General features: G+C 42.8%; 1 protein-coding gene across 5 annotated transcripts in view; it reads right to left on the reverse strand.

The window, feature by feature from the left end:
- The window catches only part of iqsec1b (IQ motif and Sec7 domain ArfGEF 1b), a 241,601-nt gene extending 231,947 nt beyond the window's left edge, over positions 1-9,654 (reverse strand). For 2 of the 5 annotated variants that reach the window (XM_039797022.1, XM_039797024.1), the window contains exon 1: positions 8,815-9,651. In XM_039797022.1, the coding sequence (XP_039652956.1) occupies positions 8,815-9,098 (284 nt within the window). In that variant the 5' untranslated portion in view covers positions 9,099-9,651. Of the gene's footprint in view, positions 1-8,814 lie in introns of all 5 variants that reach the window. The other 3 variants (XM_039797027.1, XM_039797028.1, XM_039797023.1) reach the window with 2 other exon arrangements.
- Between the last annotated feature and the right edge of the window lie 13,860 nt (positions 9,655-23,514).

Consider the following 23,514-nt stretch of genomic DNA (forward strand, 5'->3'; position numbering starts at 1 on the left):
AGATGGTTAATTGTCAACTGTCAGGGAAATTCAAACACAAATGTAGGTGCTTTGCCACTCAGGTGTTTAAGGGTCACACCAGGATAGAAAATCCAGAGAGACGAGCTCCCAGCCTCTGCTACGCACGGAAAACTATTTATAGCCCTGTACAAACGATGACTGAGCAAATATGATAATGATGTCATAGGTTAAAAAGGCCTTACAGTAGTGCACTCGGCACAAATAAACAGAACCAGGCAAGTGCTGTACATGCAGCTTTGCTGAGCAAGAATACATTCTGTGAACTGAAGGCAGTATTTTCGGCAGCATCGTAACTGGTGGCGTCACAACTTGCGCTGGGATCATCAAAACCATCCGTTAAGACTGGGGAGCTAATCACTCACCGCCGGAGATGATGCAATTTCATACTGACTAAGGCAGGCAGGCAGGAGGAGGATGGAGGGAGTGAAGGGAACTACGGTAGAAATGTGTCAAACGTTGAGAGATTTTGCCAGATCGTTTATCCCTCTAATATCTCTGGTATTGGACCAGTGCAGGCAATGCAGGACAGTTTTATGGCAATGGTGGAGTTATGGGCATCAATGTGATAAAGTACTTTAATTTATAAAGGTCCCTTATTGTAAAAAAGTGAGATGTCTTTTTTGATTATAAAGCATGTCGAGGTGCTATATTTATACTGTGAAAGTACCAAACGAGCCGTCAGGACCTCCGTACCGTTGTGATGTCACAGCTATACTAGATATAGGCAGAAAGTGCCGCTACAGTGCCGTTAATCGTGCAACAGAAAACTCAGATTGGACAGATAGTCTAGCTAGCTGTCTGGATTTACCCTGCAGAGATCTGAGGAGCAGGTAACCATAGTCCTCATTACGCATGGACCGGTTACCTGTTTTAAGGTTTACCACGGTATGAAGTCACAGTTTCAAAACCACTAACATTTTCCGTTATACCATGTTTTTATTATTTTTATTTTTTTATTTAACCTTTATTTATCCAGGTAAGTCGATTGAGAACAAATTCTCAATTGCAACGACGACCTGTCACATTCACACAGTTCCACATTCATACCTGGAAGCTGCCCGGTACGACCACAGTCTGATCTGCTGGCCACTGAGCAGCTGCACTGGAGCGGTTGGAGGTTAAGGGTCTTGCTCAAGGGCACCTCAGTGGTGGTAATGAGGGAGGGACAAGCCCTGCTCTTTCACTTTCCCCACCCAGATTTTATCTTGTTGGTCTGGGGATTGAACCGACGACCTCTATGCCACTACTGCCCATACAGCCCGGTCTCATGGCAGTTCGTGTAAATGTGACGTTATTTTAATCTATTGATACGTGTTCACGGAGACGTTTTTGTCGGTTTTTACGTGGCGGACAACACGAAAATGTGAAGTAAAGAATTTCAATGGGAATCATATTTCGTGGCCACAGCACGAAAATGGTAGGGAGTAATCTAAAAAGCCGAAAATCCGCGTAGGGAGGTTGGTCGGGGTGGTGGAAGGGTCAAACAACACAGGACTTTCACCCGGGCGAGCGGGGATGCGTCCTGTGTGTGGCGCTTTGTTTCCCGGGGATGGTGTCCCTGCGTATGGCGTTTTGTCCCGCGTGTTACTGTGGCACGTCTCCCGGCGTTTAAGGTGCCCTTTCCCCGTAAGGTTTTTCCTAAACCCAACCTCCGCCAACCCATTATTGTGTCCCCAGCGGGCCGCCTCACGGCCGCCTCGCAAGGCACCTCGCGGGCACCTCGCGGGTGCCTTGCGGGCGCCTCGCGGGCGCCTCCCGGCTTATGGAGCTTCCTTTTTGGAAGCCTCCCGGCATCCTTTCCCTGAGAAAATAACGTGACATTTACACGTAAAAAACAAGAAAAACGTCTCCGTGAACACGTATCAATAGATTAAGAATAACGTTGACATAACACGAACTGCCGTGAGACCGGGTTGGCCCATATGAGTTATAAGTCGTCGTGGACAGAAAGTGCCGGTCAGAAATCCCTCTGCCTGCCAATGTGCAGCGTAAGGTATCACGGCCCCTCCCCTCCTGGTGTTAGTGGGAGTGTCTGTGCATGATGGCTGCAGGAGATGAAATCTCCAAACTCTTCCCGCACGTCTAAAAAGACCAGGGCTGTAACGATATGCGATATGAAACCAAAATCTCAACACTCAGATCCACGAACCTGTGTCACGGAGTGAGAAGGCAGAATCGCGACACGTGTTATCGACCTCGGCCAATAAGGAGTCAGATTGTTAAAAGAGCGTGTGGTGGTCCCCCCGTCGATGGAAGGGTCTTTCTCACTTTTCTGAAGAGAGTAAACATAGCGGTTGAATTAGTAACCAAGCTAAATGAATTTTAACAAATTACAACTCAGCGGCGAGACAAACTCACTTGTCTCACCCATCTCGTGTCGCGAGCAATGCTGAAGAAACTGGCCACCACTTCTTGAACTGAGCTCGGACTGATAGCTAGCTAGCTAACACTCGCTAGCTCAGCCTTTTACAGATAAAGTCTAGTCTTCCACAAAATAACTGGCGAGGCACAGCAATGCCGCTCAGAGCACGTTGTCTCTGGCTAAACCCAAAGCGGGGTAAGTCTACCGCGAGCTCACGATACAATGAGGAAATTACAGCTGTGCTAACTGATAAACACTCTAGCTAGCTCTTAGCTAACGTTAGTTATGTTAGCTTTGTTAGAGATAACTTACTGTGCAAAGTGATGCAAAGGGCCTCATGCATCCAGAACAAGTAATTTCAGCGAGACTGAATTGGTTTAAATGTAACATAACTGTTTTTATATAGCGCTTTTCTAGTCTTAACTACTCAAAGCACTTTTACATAGTACAGGAACCATTCACACACACATACATAGTGGCTGAGGCTGCAGTACAAGGTGCCACCTGCTCATCAGATAAACATTCACACAGAGGGGCATCGGGGATAATTTGGTGTCTTGCCCAAGGACACTTCGACATGGGACTGCAGGAACAGGGATCGAACCACCAACCTTTCGATTGGGCAGGGTGACCGCTCTACCACTGAGCCACAGCCACCCCTTATGCACTGTGCGGATTGTGTTAACAAATGCTGCACTAGGATGCACATCATTTAATTGTCTCTGTTCAACTAATGTTCATGTAAGTTAACGTATTTCTTGCAGCTGCTAACTCATATAATGAAGATATATTATCAAATCAATAATTATGACATGTCATTTAGCTGACGCTTGTAATGATTTGGCGGTACTCACTTGTATCAACTGATCTGACCTGACATCCTGTGGCTGCAGTGCATCTTCCAGTACCTGGACGCTCATATTAAAATGAAATGTGACATTCAAGCATGCTCGAATCATCTCCACCATGGAGTTTAGTTATGCTTGTTTTTCAACAGTATTTTGTTACAAAGAAAACAAGTGTTATAGCCTTGGCTATTTATTTATTTTACTTAGGTACATATTGTTAATAATTCGCATAGTTAATATTTTTCTTTGGTGTTCAGTTTATACAGGTTTTTCAAATGTTATTTAATAAAAAATATCTTTTGTTTTCTTCTCTTGAGCTGATATCACATCTGTTGTTTCAGTCTTCCACCATTGTGTACATCTGGTTTTGCGACTATCTGTGTTGAACAGAGAGAGCATGTGTATGTGTGTGCCCAAAGTAAACACACACACACACACACTCTCTCTCTCTCCATATGTGTATGTGTGCATTTAAATTGAGAAAATCTTTTACTATTATTCATAGTAGGGGTAATTGTAGTGATATATATTTTTACATAAAAGCAATTAGATCATGTAATATTTAATTTGAATTCATGTTAAATCCAGTGCTATATTACCAAAAGGACACCTTTTTAGACCAGAGTTAACTGTCAGTACAGATTCTGGTTAAATGAACATGTCTGTCTTTATGTTTCTTCTTTTTTACACATTTAAAAATCTACCAAATATTCTATATGCTGTTTAAAATAAAAAAAACATTTTTACCCAGACATTTTAAAATAATACATTTTAGAGATGTAATTGCAATACCATGAAACCGTGCTTTTTTTGCTGAAGGTTATCATACCATCAGAACCTCATACCGGCCCATGCCTAGTCCTCATATGTCCACCGTTTAAAATGGCAACACAAAGACAGCGGAAGGTATCGGACATCGAAAAGAGAGACATCCGGGGAATTTCTGGCGGCACCGGAGCAATCCTGGAAGTGGAACATTGTCGACATAGACTAATGAAAATAATCCTTAGATGCAGCCCTAATCCCAATATAAATCAATGTATAGCTCTCTCTCTCTCTGTCTCTCTCTCTCTCTCTCTCTGTCTCTCTCTCTCTCTCTCTCTCTCTCTCTCTCTCTCTCTCTCTCTCTCTCTCTCTCTGTCTCTCTCTCTCTCTCTCTCTCTCTCTCTCTCTCTGTCTCCCTCTCGCCAGGTTCTGTCTGAGGTTTCTGCCTGTTAAAAGGAAGTTTTCCCTCGCCACTGTCGAACCAAATGCTTGCTCTCGGGGGAAATGTTTGGGTCTCTGTAAATTATATTATGATTTGACACTCAAATCATTCAAAAATTGAATAAAATGTGCATTAGGAAGAATGTAGAGAAGATGAACTCATTGGATGGTAGAAAATCTTCTCAGTGACCTATAATCCTGGGGGGAAAACAATGTCAGGCGGAGGAAAAGTAACACAAAAACAAAAAAATTTTGCAGTAGAAATGGTCTTTTCCGTTAAAATCAATAAGAACCAAAATAAAAGATGGCGAGAACTCCTTTCTCGCTCACCAACTGGTGGGCTGCTGAGTAGCCGAGTGCTCAATTGTTGATTTTTCATTGTTTTTATGGACTTCAATACGAGTCAATACAGACTGTCAGAATATATCTGGTTTTGTGTTAGCTGTAGTCATTTTCTTCACAGCTTGTAGATGTCCATACCATCCAGTGACTTTGTACGCTCAACATTCTTCCTAGAACAAAGATTACGAATGGCCATGCCCATAGCTGCATTTGTGAAGGGGGGGCGGGGGGAGAATTGTTGGGTCTCTATAAATTATAAATTATAGAGTGTGGTTGAGACCTACTCTATCTGTAAAGGGTCCCGAGATAACTTCTGTTATGATTTGACACTATAAATAAAATTGAATGGAATTGAATAATGTAATCTGACTAGTGGATTGTTGGTGCTGCCGGAAATTCCGCCAGATGTCCGTGTGTTGCTGTGTGTTGGCGTTCTAACCTCCGGTGGGTTTGTGAGGACTATGGTTAACTGCTCCTCAGATCTCTGCAGGGTGAATCCAGACAGCTAGCTAGACTATCTGTCCAATCGGAGTTTTCTGTTAAACAAGTTCCTTCCTGAGACTATTTTGCAGAGGCACCGTGGCTTAGCCGGACCCTCTTCCGCAGCGCTGCGGAGGAGGGTCTGGCAATGGGAGGCTAACATCTGACCAACGGTCTAAAACCCAAAGAGATTCAACTGACATCAACATAAAAGTGAGAAAAGCAGCTGATCCTCTGGAGCTGGAGGACCAGAAGGTGTTGGTCCTGTATCAGGGCAAATCAATATCATATGATTTTATCCATATGGCCTACCACAGGATTTCTGCTAATGCTCTAAACATGGAATACTGTATGTTTATGAGAATATCAAAAAAATACTATGTATACTGTACTGAAGTGGCATGGTGATTGTTGGCTAGTTTCATTTATAATAAAACGTCATATTTTATAAACTACATGTGTTTTGTGTGCAGAAATCTTAATTTGTAAAGTAACTAAAGCTGTAACAGATGAATGTAGTGGAGTAAAAAGTACAATATTTCTCTCTGAAATGTAGCGGAGTAGAAGTAGAAAGTGGCATGAAAAGAAAAGACTCAAGGAAAGAACAAGTACCTCAACATTTTATTCAAGTACAATACTTGAGTAAATGTACTTAGTTACATTCCACCACTGGCGTAAAGCTGCTTTATAATGTTCTGTTTACATGCAGTAAAACATAACTGCATGTTCTTGCTAAAATAACGGTCACCTGCGTGGATACTTTCATTTATTAAACAATTAACCTTACATGTTTTGGCAGCCGTGATGGAACATTTCTGAATCAACTTTGATAGTAGAGCTCGGCTGCTCTCCAACGCAACTGCGTCGTTTTAAATTAAAAAGGTCTTGAGACAAAATCAACGCGGCTGTACTTATTGACCGTACATCAAATCATATTTCCCAGGTAATGTCTTCAGAAAATATCCAGCGTATACTTGTCATGCACGGATTATGCCACAACGGGCCCCTGGACACAGACATGTTAGAGGCTAGGGGTGGGGGGGAAAAATCGATACAGCATAGTATCGCGATATTTTTCGTGGCAATACTGTATCGATACACAGATGCCAAGTTTCGATCTATTATTATATATGTGTTGGTCAGTCTGTCTGCTTGACAATCCCATTTTGCAGCAATACAATGTAAGTGAGATGAACAAACAGAGAAATGTATCATTTAAGATAAAACAGATGTTGACAAAATTGTCCTTTGGGGACATAATTTGAAACTGGGAAAAATCTGAAGTTGGAAAAAAGGTAGTACATTGCAATATATCGCAGAATATTGCAATATGTTTAAAATCGCAATAATATCGTATCGTGACATAGGTATCGTGATGATATCGTATCGTGAGGCCTCTGGTGATTCCCACCCCTAATAGAGGCCCCCCACACTGTCTACCGAGGAACAAGACACTACCCAATTTAGAGTCTCCATGTCATTGTGTGTCTTTGTGTTAGCTTTGAATATATTTTCATTATATATATATTTTGTACTTGTTTTGCATTTATTTTTACTCTGTTTGTCTTTGTGGTCATTTGTAGACGTTAAATGTAATTTTTTTGCTTGCGCTGTGTATATTTTCAGTCGTTTAGCAATTTAGAGTCTCCCAGAGACTACTTTTAGTCATTTTGCGTCTTTGTATTTGCTTTGAATCTATTTTTACTCGTTTTGCATCTTTTTGTGGTGGTATTGCATTTATTTTTTCTCGGTTTGTGTGTCTTTGGGGTCATTTGTAGGTGCAGTGTTTCCTCTATGTTGATTTTGTAGTGGCGGCCCACCATGGCAACATTTCTGCCACCACGGTATCAGAAATAGGGCTGTACGAAAAATGTAGTCGCGGTTCCCTTTTAAATTGTCCTGCCGACATAATGCACCCCCCACATTGCAATGTAACAACCAGTAGAACTATTCAGAGGTTACTGGGCCCGTCCAGTTTAACTCCACATACTGTTGTGTTGATGGAGTTTATCATCAAAACGTTCGCTTTCTTCCGAGTCGACTATTAAACCAACAGCTCCACCAAAAACATCACCACGGTGGCTCCGTTCTAAGTGTAGCTTGTTCGGACAGACCTGCCCCCACTGATATAAAAAATCATAAAGGAAACTGTGAGATGTTAAATGTACATTTTTGGGGTTGTTTTGTGTATATTTTCAATCATTTAGCATCTCTGTAGTAATTTTGGATCATTTGGAATCATTTTGTGTAGCCTACGTTTGTGGTCATTTAGCATCTCTTTGGAATCGTTTTTTAGCAACAAAAAAAAGAGGGCATCTGACCCAATGGGGCCCCTGGACACAAACATGTTAGAGGCCCCCCACCCTGTCTACAGAGGAACAAGAGTCTCCATGTCATTGTGTGTCTTTATGTTTGCTTTGAATATATTTTTTACTCGTTTTGCATTTATTTTTACTCGGTTTGTTTCTCTTTGGGGTCATTTGTAGACGTTAAATGTACATTTTGTCCTTGTGTTGTGTATATTTTCAATCATTTAGCATCTCTGTAGTCATTTGGGGTCATTTGGAATCGTTTTGTGTAGCCTACGTTTGTGGTCATTTAGCATCTCTTTGGAATCGTTTTTTAGCAAAAAATAATTGAGACAGCTGGGCACCTGATCCAACGGGCCCCTGGACACAGACATGTTATAGCCCCCCACACCCTGTCTACAGAGGAAGAGTATAGAGTCTATATTTAGTCATGTTGTGTCTTTGAGTTTGCTTTGAATCAACTTTTTACTCGTTTTGCATCTTTTTGTGGTGGTTTTTGCATTTACTTGTACTCGGTTTGTGTGTCTTTGGGGTCATTTGGGGTCATTTATAGATGTTAAATGTACATTTCTCCTTGTGTTAGACATATATTTTCAATCATTTAACATCAACAATTTTTTTAGACAGGGCCCCTGACCTAGAACTCCTAGAACTCTGCCCTATAGGCCCGTTCTGTCCAACCCACCCATAGTATCTGTCGCCCCAAGAAAGTCAGCCGGACCAAAAGATGCGTAAACAGTGTTTTCTTACAACGCCACAGCTGCATGGCGCGATCCTCTCCCCCTGTCATAACACAACCAAAGTCACACCCACTGGTCCGGACTTTTACCGTGATGGTGACCTGATAGAATATAAGAAAATCATACTTTGGCATATAGGCTATACTCCAGAGTGCTCCTATAACGGAATCTATATTACGCGATAGTCGTGTGAAGCGTATAGTCTGTGCGAGACAGAAAATAATCCCTGACGATATAGAAATTACACGGATAATAAAAAAAATTTAAAAAACGGATCCATAACAGAGTGGCGGATAAGTATGCATTTGATTTGCCTGCGTGGTTTCCACCTGACGGGGCTGAATGGCACGCATACTGTAGGCTACACACGGATCTCTCCTGTCACGAAGTAAACAGTTTGGTGGTCGCTAAGGAGAGATCTAGCCTACAGCCTTGACAGCGCCCTGCTTAAAACACCACACACACAAAAAGAGACCATGTGGCACAGATGAACAACTAGAACTTACTTTTCCTGCGTGACGTTCTCCTTGATGGCTCCCAGCAGGGCGGAGTGGTTCCCCTGCTGGAGTCTGCAGGTGGCCAGGTGCCGGAGGTGCTGATCTTTCAGACAGACGTTTTCCTTGCACAGCTCCGTCACCTGGAGCTCCAGCTCTTCGATCCGGACCCTCTGCTTCTCCAGGAGCCCCTGCTGGGTCTTGATGATTTTATTCAGCTCCTTTAGATATTCCGCCGCCTTGCTGGGGTTCTCCGTCGGGTTCTCCATCTCGTAAAAGCCCCGTTGCCCGTCCATGGAGGCGATATATCCACACAGCCAAACAAAACCCCCCAAAAAGCAGCCCTCTCTCCCTCTCACACGCACACACACATAGCCTACACACACACACAGACACACACACACTCGCGCTCAGTAGGAGCAAGACTGCGCGCTGTCAAATCCATATCCAGAGATCCTCCTTCGCTCCGACATGGCTGGTTGGTGGTGTAGTAGCCTGGTGGCAGCTTTGTTGTGAAGTTGGCCGGGTTTGGTTGCGCTGCTGTACGCGGCTGCCGCGTCCGCTGCCGCTGCCGCTACCGCTGCCGCTACCGCTGCCGCCGCAACCTCCAGTAGACGCTCCGTACATTGGGGGAGAAGGAAAACCGTTTAACTCTTGCAGGACTGGAGGTTCAGCGAGAGAGAGAGAAAGAGAGAGAGAGTAAAAGAGAGAGAGAGAGAGAGAGAGAGAGAGTAAAAGAGAGAGAGAGAGAGACGCCGAGTTGTTGAACGCATGTGCATATAGGCTACTCAACAGGTAGGCTACGTCGAGTTTCTGTGGCGCCAAAATACGCACGCTTCGCTCACCTCGACGGTCACGTACATTCGTGCATATTTGTCAGCGGTTGTGTGTTTGTTCATGAGGTAGTACTAGTCCCCTCCCTCCACCAGCACGCAACAGCAACTGCAGGTCGATTTAGCCTGATAGCCGGGGGGATGGGTTGATAGTTTACTACTTATACAAAACTCTAAATAATCCACTTTTAAAGCTTTATGCTTCAAATTTTTTAGGAGAGCTCATTTTGAAAAGCTTGTTAACGTGACTCTGTGGGCTACTGTTTGGTGGTGCTGTCAGGAGCCCTTCAAGCATGGCTGGCTTTAACTGCTTGCAGGACGAGGTAATGAGCTGCTGGGCCCCAATTAACCCCAAATAAATGAAACCCCAATAATTTAGGAATATGCACCATATATATGTATCTTGTTTTTTTTGTTTGTTTTTTTAGCATCCTGAAGTCAGCAAAGTGCTAAACAAAAAAACAAATGCATTTGTTTTACTATAGGTGAAAACTCAAACGCAAAACGCTCTTAGTTAAAGTCAAAGTACCTTCCTGTCTGGCTAGTCCACACAGCATTCCGGGATGGGAGAAAAATGTGCTCTGGTTTATTGGCATTTCTTTAAACCAGTCACCATCGTCGTGGGCGGCGCTAAGGGCCAGAAGGAGTAACGCTGCCTCTGCAAAATAGCCTCGGGAAGGAACTTGTTTTGGTGGAACATGTGTACGTTCAAAGGTTGTTTTAGTCTTGCAACAGAAAAGTGGAGATTGAAAAGAGCAAGAGAGCGGCTTTTTGAAGCGTGAAGGCTACCGTAGCTGTAATACCAGCTTTGGTTTCACAACTGCGTGGTGCGAGAGAGTTGATTGTTGATATATGATCTCAACGCTAGAAATTCCCACACACTGGACCTTTAAACTGTAAAATGAATAGTAAAAATGCCAGTGTAGAATAAAACTAAACCTGTATATTTAGACAATCATGAATGTACAGAGTCTGGAGTAGCTTAGGAATGTACTTCCATTTTTCTTTACAGTCAGATATAAAAGACATTTTACTTCAAAGCACATAGGCTAATGCTACATTCTGTAAGTGAAAAAAAAAGTCATACCTTTTGATATAAAAACAGTCCTTGTCATTTTAAAACAAACTGAGAGGAAACCAGTGGGCAGTGGTACACCAGCGCTGCATACAGAGCTGAGCTCCAGGTAGTCTGTGTTTAATACTATTTATTGTTGATTATATTTTCTATTAATAATCTGAATTTAACCATGTATCAGCTAATTTAAAGCTTTAGTGTGTAACATTTTGATATTAATGGACGTCCGTTACATTCAAGCCAGTTGCTACAAAGCTGATTAAGACTATCAGCCCCTCAAAACTCTCTCTGGATTTCTCAGTAGGACTGTGTTCAGAAGATTGTGGCGTCCGGCGACTTTCCCGAGCAGAAGCTCGAGTGAAGATAATGACCTCTTCTGAAGAGTCCACCATGTTTTTCTAATCCTCCGTGTCCTCCTTGGCTACTAGCAGTTGCGTGGTGGAGGGGTGGCTGTATCATGTGGACACGCCGACAGTGTTGGCGACAGAAACTACGCACTATAGCTTTAAATAGCTCACATTACTGTATTATGGGAACAGTTAACTTCTTAGTATGTGGCGTTGTCTTTTGCGGGGTGCAAATGTTCCACCAAAACAAGTTCCTACCCGAGACTATTTTGCAGAGCCACCGTTGCAGAGCCACCGTACCAGCTTCGAGGTAATAACCGTACAAACGTGGTGCAAAGTGCAGCATTGAACAGAAAGGGGCTGGCCAATGCGAGACTAGTAGAGAAAGCTGAAATGTTTGGAGACAGCGGTGGAACGGCATGCTACAAAAATCCCAAGTCAGGACTGGGGAACGTTGCAACTACATGGTCAGCGTCTTAAACCCCTATAGCCCTCCAGGATGCCCCAAATGTACATGTTTATGCTGTACCTCCATAAGAAACGAAAATAATATAATGTCCGCAACACTGCTTTAAACTCCCATATTTAATATAAAAATGCAACGTTTCGACCCAGCTGGGTCTTCTTCAGGCAGCTAGGTCGAAACGTTGCATTTTTATATTAAATATGGGAGTTTAAAGCAGTGTTGCGGACATTATATTATTTTCGTTTTAAGTATTTTCATTTGTCCTGCACCTGCCAGAAGGTGGGATGTGCACACAGTTACTTTTATAAATTTTGTACCTCCATACATCCCATCATTGCTGTAATGTAGCTTCATCAAATCCCGGGTAGACACAAGATGTGATTTTCTCTGAAGTTGCAATTTAACCCAAAGCTATTCTGACATGTGGCTCGCACTGCGATCTACATATCTTTTAGATAAAGTGTTCCTTACATCATGGTGCATCACAAGCTATCTGCAGCGCACTCTGTCAGATAATAAACATATGTAAATATTCAGCAGATTTACAGTAGCCTATGAATCCCTGGAGACATGGAATAAGCCCACTGCCACTATAGCAATCTAGCATCACTGGGCATCATTTAGACACCAGAACACTTTGTCTTAATATTAATAAGAGTAGGCTGTATTGACTGTACGATAAAGAAAATGTGCTCATGACAATGCAGATACTTGAGTTTTCCAGAGACGGAGGGAGAAATTTGGTCCTTTCTACTGTGTCTGAGATAAAACCAGGTTTCTGTGCACTCCTTTTGCACACTGGGATGTATTCACATATAGAGAAAAACAAGCAGAGAGGCAGACCACGTATGAAGCCTGTCATTATCCCCCACACTCACACGCTGTAGCTGCTGGATGGTTCTTTCACACAGTGATTGCCCTCTAGTGGTTCTCTGTGTTCAGAACATCAGTCAACAGTGATGGGGGCTGCTGGTGTTTGATGATATGAGGTGATGTGCACTGCATTAAGGCGCAGAATTACTCTAGTCCCATCTGGTGAATGCAGGACTGAGGAGGAGGTTCGCTCTGTGCCTAGAAGGGATACCGCTACGGCTAATCTAATATCAGTGCTGGAAGAAGTATTCAGATCTTTTACCTAAGTAAAAGTACTAATACCACACTGTAAAAATACTCTGTTACAAGTACTGCATTGAAACGTTACTTAAGCCAAAGTATGAAATTGTCATCAGGAAAATGTACTGAAAGTATTAAAAGTAAAAGTACTCAATGCAGAAAAGTCCTCCTATTTTAGAAACTGGAAACGATGAAAACAGTTCTGTCAATCATGTGTTTCATGGTCTAATCATCTCAGCTGGACTCGGAGGCCTTTATATCGTTAGGTAGTTCAATTTATGATAAAACATCAGATTTTATAATCTACATGTGTTTTGTGTGCTAAACATTTAATTTGTAAAGTAACTAAAGCTGTCAGATGAATGTAGCGGATTAAAAAGTACAATATCGCTCTCTGAAATGTAGCGGAGTAGAAGTAGAAAGTGGCATGAAAAGAAGAGACTCAAGTCAAGTACAAGTAGCTCAACTTTCTACCTAAATACAGTACTTGAGGAAATCTAATAAAATAATATAATTGTATTACTTTCACCCAGGAAATGTGTGTTTGTTCCTCGGGAGTGTTCCAAACACCAATCTTTTTCTTAAACTTAACTTGTTGTTTTGGTGTCTTAGGCCGGCCACACACCGGCTGCGTGGCGTGTCAGCTCGCGTGGTCAGCTGCGTGGCGTGTCCGTTATTATTTCGGCTCCCATGTTAACAGGTCAGAGCTTACCCACTGCCTGCGTGACACGCACGTCTCAGGCGCGGCTCGAGCCGCGTCGAAAACACGTGCATGCTAGAAATAGAACCAACGCCTATTTTTCACACGACACGCAAGTGTGTTGGAAGCGTTTCCAGACAAAATAGAATACGAAAAGATGTTTATATGTCATTTTGACACAAATACATTTAATAAATGACATATTGATGTTTGAAAGTCTCTAGGTTTTGACATAAATGCAGATATGTTTAATAAAAAAAATAATAATAATTATCAATTTTCATATATTACACCTGTCAATACAGAACGAAATATTCTGTAGCCTAATTTGCCGTCAATACTGCCGACGTTGTCTTTGCTGTAATCAAATCAGTATGTATTTATGTTTAACATGAAGTATACTACTGCTTGAGTGCAGTAAATCAATGAAAAACATCCATGTGTCCAGACAAGGCTAGCAGCAGCAGCTGCGCCGCGTTAGACACGTTTCTGGTGTGCAAAGACATAGAAAACGCCACGCAGCCACCACGCAACAGAAACGCCACGCTCACGCCACGCAGCCAGCGTGTGGCCAGCCTAAACTTAACTGTCGTCGCCGCATTTTCTCGGCTAAATGCCGTAGCTGTATCCCTTCTATAGCCACAACCCACTGACAGACACAAGTACAGCAGACTATATCCTCACTGCCATCATCTGTCAACAACTTAGATGCATTGCACCACATCTCCGAGGAGAAAATGTGGAACGATAATGTGCATAATTCACCGAATAGATTATATGATCTTTCGCTTGTAGAAATCTTCCAAGCATGGAAGAGAGTAGAGGGATAGCGAATTGTAGAAAAGGGACATTTTCACCCGTTTTTCCAGGAGTTATATGTAGCCTCTGAGGGTGCTTTCCACACCTATAGTTTGTTAGACTCGGGGTGCGATGCAGGGGTGAAGTTGCAACATTGTCGCATTTTTGCTTGTTTATTGGACAGAATATCAGAGTGAAACTCCCTGATGCTTCCTACGCTGTATACGTCTTGGGTTTTCTGGATTTGCTTTAGAGTTTCTAGTATTTTAGAAGAAGGCGAACAATGAGAGCAGCTGACAGACAGCGAGTGAAGGAGAGTGCGGCCCTGATGAGAGAGAGAGAGAGAGAGATTATATTGTCACACAGACAAGAACGATGTGTGCTCCTAATAGGTTATGGATTTGAAGGCCATCATCGGTTAAATCACACGTCCGTAAATTGTGTGCAAGATTAAAATTGCAGGCTAGTAAATGCAGTAGATTTTTTTCCGGTTCACTTCCTATATTTGGGTTGGACCAGAGTTTGGTTGTTTGGTCCGCACCAGAGTTGGAATGAGCTTTCACACCACCCCAATCGAACCAGACTATTCCACGAAACGTTACAGGGTTCGGTTAAAATTATTGCTGCCAGTTAAACGCGTTATTAACGGCGTTAACGCAAACCCATTTTAACGGCGTTACCGGCATTGGCCTGGAAAACTTTGTAGTGTTTTTCACATCATGCAACAACTAGTAACGTTAGAAAAACTATAACACCACCCCGGATCTAGCTAGACCGGAAACACAACAACAGGCACGCCGCACACACTGGTTTGGGCTCGCAAGCCGGTCATAGAGTAGCAGGCTAAGTTTTGAGTGGATGGCGATCGCAAGACTTCCGAAATGGATGCTAATAAGATTCTGAATGGAAAGTTTACTTTTAAAAAGTTGCCAAATGGTTCCATTGACAAGACCAAAGTGATCTGTGTATGTTTTGTCGTTGTGAACTGAGCTATCATCGCAGCACGTCCAGTCTGAAATACCACCTGATGGTCGAGCACACAGCTGATGGCCGAGCGCACAGCTGATGGCCGAGCGCACAGCTGATGGCCGAGCGCACAGCTGATGGCCGAGCACACAGCTGATGGCCGAGCACACAGCTGATGCCAAGTCTCCGCCCCCCCCTCGTCAAAGCCAGGCGACAAAAGCACAAAGCAAGCCGATCCACTTTTCCATGTTGATAAGACCATTAAAATGAGAAAAAAATAATGGGACAAAAAGAAATCAAGGGACATTTAGGATAGATAAAAATATGCGATTAATTGCGAGTTAACTATGACATTAATGCGATTAATCGCGATTCAATATTTGTATCGTTTGACAGCACTAGTTAAAACGGACCAAACTGCTCAGGTGTGAATGCAGCCGAAGGGTATTATTTTTCCTCCTGATGCAATAGCTCCGTCTTGCAACGGCCAAAGCTAAAGTGCACGTGTCGTTTTCAGCTGTGTGCAGTTTCCAGCTGGTCCAGAGAGTATTTTCTAGAGCTTCGGCTCTCTTTGAACTCTCAGCTTTATGTGAGAATTTGAGTTCCATCTCGCAAAAGGCCAATGTATCAAAGGTTGCTACAGTAACAGTGACAGCAGCAGGTGTAATGCTAGATCCCATATGTCCCCCAAGATGAAAGAAAAAGAAAGACAGACTGGAGACTCATAATCCGCAGACGTCGATAAAGCAAAAGTCGGGCCAAGTGAGTTGGAAAACACACGGGAGTGTCTGTTTGTGATTCCAATCGACTGCTGTGAGATGCTATCTTTCTTCATGGTTTAAGACGCAGAGATGGCCTTTATTGTTTTTTTTGGTTTTTTTTACCAAAACCTCAGCGGAGTGCTTCCTTCTCTCACAGTAACAACAAAGTTGCTGCCAGACAGGAGACTGTTCTATTTCTCTAATAGCCGAGTTCAGACGTTTTTACGGCCTTCAGATGAATTTATTTTTCCTCAAGTGGCTAGTAAGCATTTAATGTCCACCCCATCGGCTGTTGTTTTAGCCACTGTTCCTGAAAAACAACATGGAGTTATGGACCTTGAACTTCTTAGGAAAGATTTGAGGAAATTTAGAAGGTCTTAAGGTCATTTATACTTTTGTCAGTGATGCTGCAGACACAGCAGAATCTTGTCTTGTTTTGAAAATGTCTCCAGCAAAGGAAGGATTGAAAATATTCCTATATGCCTATATTATTACCATTATCACAATTTGCTTGTCTGTAGTGAGGGAAAACCCTTATGGTTAATATATGTATACCACATACCAACGTCCATGGTTCAACTTCCACCTGAAGGACCTCTGTTGCAATGTGTACCGACATTTCCTGTCACTCTCTATACCAGGGGTCTTCAACGTTTTTTAAGCCAAGGACCCCTTAACTGAAAGAGAGACGGAGCAGGGACCCCCTACTATATATTATGTATAAAATGAAGTTGCATATTAAACTCGGCCTACAATAACGTGTGGGCGGTCTATACATAGCTTTGTATTTGTATTTGTATTTGTGGATGGCCTTAATGAATACCTTACCTATAGGCCAGGAAGCAGTGGGGATTTATATTTGCTAATAATATGTTGGATTTGTGTTTACGGATGTTAATTTTTGAAAAAACTTAAATTAAATTAACTATCCAAATAAAGGCAAAATGTCTCGGACTTTGTCCACAGAAATCCCCACCAATCTGTCCCAGTTAGAGAGTAAATGCAGTAAACATATTCTTTGTAAATCTTTACAATCATTCCCTGAAAGAACAAAGCAGGCCTGCCTTGATGCACGATCCAAATCTTTTTCAAAACTTTTTCCAGCGAGTAGTCTGCTAGCTCAAAGTTTGTTGTTCTTTCCCGTACCGAAGGGATTTTGAGAACGCCGTTATCCTGGAAATGTGCTTCCGTTGGTCCAGACTACGGCAGACTGAACTCTGAATCGAGGGACTGTGGTAAATTAAAAGCCTAATGCCTAACAAATAAGATGAATTAATCCCATCATGTCAATTGACGCCACATTTGATTTCAATCTTCAATTTTGAATGCTGGATGAAATGTTTATTAGCTTTCCCCTCGCATTGCCAGACCTTCCTCCACAGCACTGCGGAAGAGGGTCTGGCGAGTCCACACAGCAATTCTGGGTGGGAGAAAAATGTATTCTAGTTTATTGGCATTTCTTTAAACCAATCACAACAGTCTTGGGCGATGCTAAATGCCAGACGGAGCCACGGTGCCTCTGCAAAATAGCCTCAGGAAGGAACTTGTTTTGGTGGAACATGTGTACGTTCAAAAGTCGTTTTAGTCGTGCAACAGAAAACTCAGATTGGACAGATAGTCTAGCTAGCTGTCTGGATTTACCCTGCAGAGATCTGAGGAGCAGTTAACCATAGTCCTCACAAATCCACCGGAGTTTAAAATGACAACACAAAGAAAGTGGAAGGGGACGGACATCCAAAAAGAGTGACATCCGGCAGAATTTCCAGCACAACGAGAGAAATCCCAGAAGTGGAACGTTCTGTATTTAGACCAGCTTTCCCCTAACTCAACAACTCACACAACTGCATGATTTTTAGGGGAGTCTTGGGACTAGTGAGCCTCAAGTTTGACAGTTTGGCCAGTTAGATCAGGGATTGGTAGGGGCAGGGCTGGGACTGGTCTCCGCTTCACTCAGACCAAACACTCCTCAGCATTACAGTTTACCTTTTTGTTCGCACTAATGGGCCATCGTGCCACAGGTCTTCTTGCCCCCTCTGGCGTCTCCAAATCTCCATTTTTCCAATTCCAACACTTCTCATTGATTAATTATGCCCCCCCCCCCTTCTGTACCTTGCTTATAACACTGTAATTGTAATGCCCCTTTTTCATCTGAGCTTTTATTACTATATTTACTATATTCATATTAATGCTGATAGTGTAGCCCAAAGATTGCTGTGTTTATAAAAAAAGAATTCAATTTCAATTCTATTTTATTTATGGTGTCAAAAGATAACAGACATTATCTCAGGATACAGATGGAGTAGGTCTAGACCACACTCTATAATTTACAGAGACCCAACAATTCCCCCCTGACAGGAAGCATTTGGTGCGACAGCGGCGAGGAAAAACTTCCTTTTAACAGGCAGAAACCTCGGAGAGAACCTGACTCTTGGTGACGCGAAAGAGAGAGAAAGAGAGAGAGAGAAAGAGAGAGAGAGAGAGAGAGAGAGAGAGAGAGAGAGCGTAATATCTGATAACCATAAATACAGAAAAAAGCAGAACAAAACTCAAACACTGACATTTTGCAAAACATATCCATTGCATACCTATATGTGACTGGTGTAATTGTGAGAAATAGTTGTTGGAATATTTGATTTTACAGTAACTATCGACCATCTTTAGATATACAATGGACAACCGGCAGGAATACAATGCATATTGGAAAGGAATGTATTCTCTGCTTCTTTGTCTGCCGGACAAAGCTCTGTGTCCTCAGCTGAATCCGCTGAATTTTTAACAGCCTGCCTATATTGAGATCCATCACTGTGCACCAAATCATTTTTTTTTCTGTGTCCGTCCAGTATGATATCAGCACTCCTCATCGTCTGCCTCTGTTAGATGGCCAGCGAGTTGAAGCCAGGAGGGTTAACACTGACATGAGTTCTAGCATCAGACATCTGTGGTGGGTTTGACAACACGATGAAGAAGTGCTGGGGCACGCTCTGTCAGTCAAACAGAGAAGACGAGGCTGCTTTCAACGGCCGTATGCCACGTGCATAGTGTATTGTATTTTGTTTAAGAATAATGTTGTTTGAACCAAAAGCAGTATACCCTTTAATTGATGTGTAAATGGCTTAACACAGTGTCTTTAAAGGTGTGATCAGATAGAACGTGAAGCAAATTTTAGAGGCAGCGCTCGTGCATTGAAAAGTCAATACAAGCGTGAGTGGACATCCATGCCAATTTGTCCTTGATGGTGCAAATAAAAACAAAGCCATGTCTATGCAATCTGAACATTTTTTACTTATCCTGGTGCTTCCCGACTCCAGTTGCCATGGCGCCAGTGAGTGCGGCAGCCATCGTACCTGCTCCGTTTGTTTGTTGGTTTGTTTTTTTACTAAACCTACTAACCTCACCTGTGCTATGCCACTTACATATGACAAAAACATAGGGGACTACGCCATCTCACTGAAAGTTTCACTCCCGGTCCAATCTGGCCCAGCGCAACATGACATCATGACTTCACTTAAACATACATGCCCACTTTCTAAAGCCAAGTGGCGTGTAATCTGTACGCATTTTGAGCTATCCGCGTGTGTGTCTACGCTGTATACAGCGGACGTAAACATACGCGCCACTTTCTACAAGTGGCGTGTTATCTCGTAAACATACACGCCACTTTCTAAAGCCAAGTGGCGTGTTATCTGTACGCATTTTGAGCGCCGTATACAGCGGACGGGTTGGGTTTAGGAAAAGAAGAACCGGTTGGGTTTAGGAAAAGAAGAATGGTAATGTAAGCCAATGGAGGCCAAACGGCGTTGATAAACACGCTAAAAAGCGAGTATGTGTCTGGATAACACGGCAGTAATGGCATACGAATTGGCGTGTCATACATTCGCCACTTCATGAGATCAGTCTGTCCAGCAAGATCGTGTGGATAGCTGACAATAACAACAACAATGGACGCGCTAGCATCAAGCCACAGAGAAGGCCTAGGGGTAAATGAGCTGGGAAACGAGCTGGGATTGTACCTCATTTTCGGGCGAATGTCCCTCACCACTCGCTTTCTTGGTGTTGGCATTCTAAACTCCGGTCGACTCTGGAAACATCCTCTGAGCTAGAACCTACAATCAAATTATATTCATCTTTTTTTGACTTAGCGTCGCCCAAGACGATTGTGATTGGTTTAAAGAAATGCCAATAAACCAGAGCACGTTTTTCTCCAATACCGGAATGCTGTGTGGACTAGCCAGACCCTCCTCCGCAGCACTGTGGAGGAAGGTCTGGCAATGCGAGACTACCTAGATAGTGGCTGCTGAGGATGGGAAAGTTGGTTTTCGCTCTTGTTGTCCACATAGATTAAGTGTAAAGAAAATATTCTGTGTTGGTGAGGAGCGATTAGTTTTCTAAGAGACACATTAGGGGAGACTATTAGAGTCATTGTAATCCAATAATGCCTGCAAGTCAACAGTGGGCTTCCAGGCGAGAGCAGGAATGAGAGTTGTTCTGATTTGCCATTACATCCCCAGCTGATAGTAACACCCAAACACACACATGCTCATTTAATTCATTACCAGAGCCTCAACATAGAACGGCATTCGCAAATAGTGTGGGCTTGTTTAATGGTGTCGCACTGAACCATGGCACAATGGGCAAACAGCTAATGGCTTAAGCAGCATGTAGTCCTCTAAAGTTTGATCGCATAAGAGATTGAATTTTTACCTCTGTTGCATGCTGATTGCAGGATGCTCATTTCCTGGCAAACCTTTATTGTAAAATGTGTTAGATACGGTTAAACTGTTTGGGTAATATCAAACAAATTGGTCTTATCTTACTTGCCTATGTTCATTCATAGAGAAAAACATGTTAAATCGGATTAATTTAACGGCTACATACAGAGACTCTGAGGACGCAGGCGTCTCTCAGCTTGTGGCCCGGTGTACTGTTGCTGACCTGCTGGCGTCCTGCAGAGGCTCGCCGCTCCAGCCTGAACTCCTGCCGCCTGCCTCTCCCTGCACACGTACGTACAGCACATTAGGCCTCTGATGAGCTGTGAGCCACCACAAAACAAAGCAATAAAATCAGTTAAGAGCGGGGGATGCATGACAGGCTGATCTTGCCGACAGTTTCAGGTTGGAGCTCCCATTTCCCTCTCTGGCCTATTGATTTTACTCAGCACAGGAGACGTTCCTTCCCAGCTTATCAGAAGGCACGAGGAACAAATGATCGTCTAAGAATGAATAAATCCAATACACTGTTACGGTGGTGTGTAGGGCAGCAATGTTTAAAATGTATGATCGAAACCGCGACTCACACGTTCTGTGGTTTAGATATAAGGTCGTATTTCCTGCCACTTCTAGGGGCGCTAATTTATTAAAATGTTCCTGTGGGTAGGAACCAGCAGTGGATTCAGGGAAGATTACTCGCCAGGGAAGTTAAAAAGAGAATTAAAACGACAACGCGACAGGCAAAGCAACAAGACCAAAGTTATTATTGGCGTGGCTAGAACAGCTGCGTGGAAACGATGGAGATACTAAGAGATCATTTCAGGTTCGGCCACCTTAGGAGGAAGGGCTAGAAAGTAATATTCAGTTGGTTGTCATATACAGTTTCACCGCTAGATGGGAGAAATTCTTACACAATGTGGCTTTAAGTACAGAACAACCAACCCATATCGCTGTATGGTTTGGAGGACGTGTTGGGAGATGTCATACAGAACAGCAGCGACTTGATCAGTAAACAGGAAAGACAACATTAGGATAAGAAAATGTATTAGGTAATATATTTTCCTCTACAACATCCAAACCCATCAAACCTAAGGATCTGATTGTGTAAAGAAAGATGCACCACTGTGTGTCAAGCAACACAATTGGAAGGCACATACTTCTGTAGCACTCCTATCAGACCTACAGGGATTCAGATTAGATTAGAACACTTTTTCCTCCCCAACGGAGAAACTCATTTGCCACCAAATCAACTCATACATATAACAATATAGACATTACATTCACAGCACACAACGAATATTGGTATTACCCATACATATGGCTTTCTGGTACAAAAGCTAGCTCCAAAGTGTCCTGTAAATACGAGTGTGAAAACACGGAGGCCTTTTGTGGATAATGCACTGGCATTTTGAATCCCACAGTACGCCTCCGGTATTTAATGACATTAAGAAGGGTCAGTTGTCATTATAAACTGAAACGAGAGGCTTTTCACTCCCAGTAAATGGCACCAGATATAATATTTGCTTTGAAATAAACAAACAAATGAAAATAAGAATGGCTTAACTCACATTAGGCCTAAAACATAATTTAAATATATATATATATATTTTTTTGACTAAACTGCTTTATTTTTTTCTAGAAAGGCTTATGGGACAATAATAGTAATAAGACCAATTACATTATGAAATGAAATTATGTTTTGCTTCCTTGTCATCTTTGTTAGTAAACAGTTAGATAGCTAATTATTTCATTCCCTTCGCCGATCAAAGGCTACTGCAGGCCAGACTGATCTCATGAAGTGGCGTACGTATGACACGCCAATTCGAATGCCATTATTACCGTGTTATCATACTCGCTTTTTAGCATGTTTATCAACGCCGTTTGGCCACCTGACTTACATTACCTTGCGATTGCGTGTGAATTTACGCCGTAGCGAGTAGTATGAAAGGGCCCGATCGGGTCCCCCGTGTCACGTTTCCTTTCCACGTTTGTTGTTTTCCTAAACCCAACCTGCGTGTCACGTTTCCTAAACCCAACCGTAGCCTCGCGATAATCAGAATCAGAAAGGACTTTATTGCCAAGCACGTTTTTTACACATACAAGGAATTTGTCGTGCTGTTGTTGGTGCATGTCACACGTTGCCTCGCGATAACACGCCACGTGGCTTTAGGCCGTTTCCACCCTGCCTGCGTGGAGTGAGCGTGGCGTTTCTGTTGCTTGTCAGTTGCGTGGCGGCTGCGTGGATTTGTCTATGTCTTTACACACCAGAAACGTGTCTGATGCGCTGCTGCTGCTAGTCTTGTCATACACATGTATGTTTCCCATTGATAAAATGAAATACCATGTTAAACATAAATATATACTGATTTGATTAGAGCAAAGACAACGTCGGCAGTATTGACGGCAACATAGGCTCCAGAATATTTCATTCTGTACTGACAGGTGCAATATTAGAAAATCGATTTTTTTTTTTATTACATTTATATCAAAACCTTGAGACTTTCAAACATCAACAAGTCATTTATTAATATGTATTAGTGTCTAAACGATATATAAACATCTTTTCCTATTCTATTTTGCCTGGAAACGCTTCCAACAAGCTTGCGTGTCGTGTGAAAAATAGACGTTGGTTCTATTTCTAGCAGGCTCGCGTTTTCGGCGCGGCAGTGTGTAAGCTCTAACCTGTTAACATCGGAGCCAAAATATAAACGCACACGCCACGCAGCTGACACGCTTGCGCGACGCATCCAGTGTGTAACCGGCCTTAGAAAGTGGCGTGTATGTCTACGCTGTGACGTTGCAGACTGTCGTCCGCTGTATACAGCGTAGACATACATGTGGATAGCTCAAAATGCGTCCAGAAAACACGCCACTTGGCTTAAGAAAGTGGGCGTGCATGTTTACGAGAAGTCATGATATCACGTTGTGCAGGCAGCTAACGGCAACT

Source organism: Perca fluviatilis, chromosome 4 (assembly GCF_010015445.1).
Source record: "Perca fluviatilis chromosome 4, GENO_Pfluv_1.0, whole genome shotgun sequence".
NCBI lineage: Eukaryota > Metazoa > Chordata > Actinopteri > Perciformes > Percidae > Perca > Perca fluviatilis.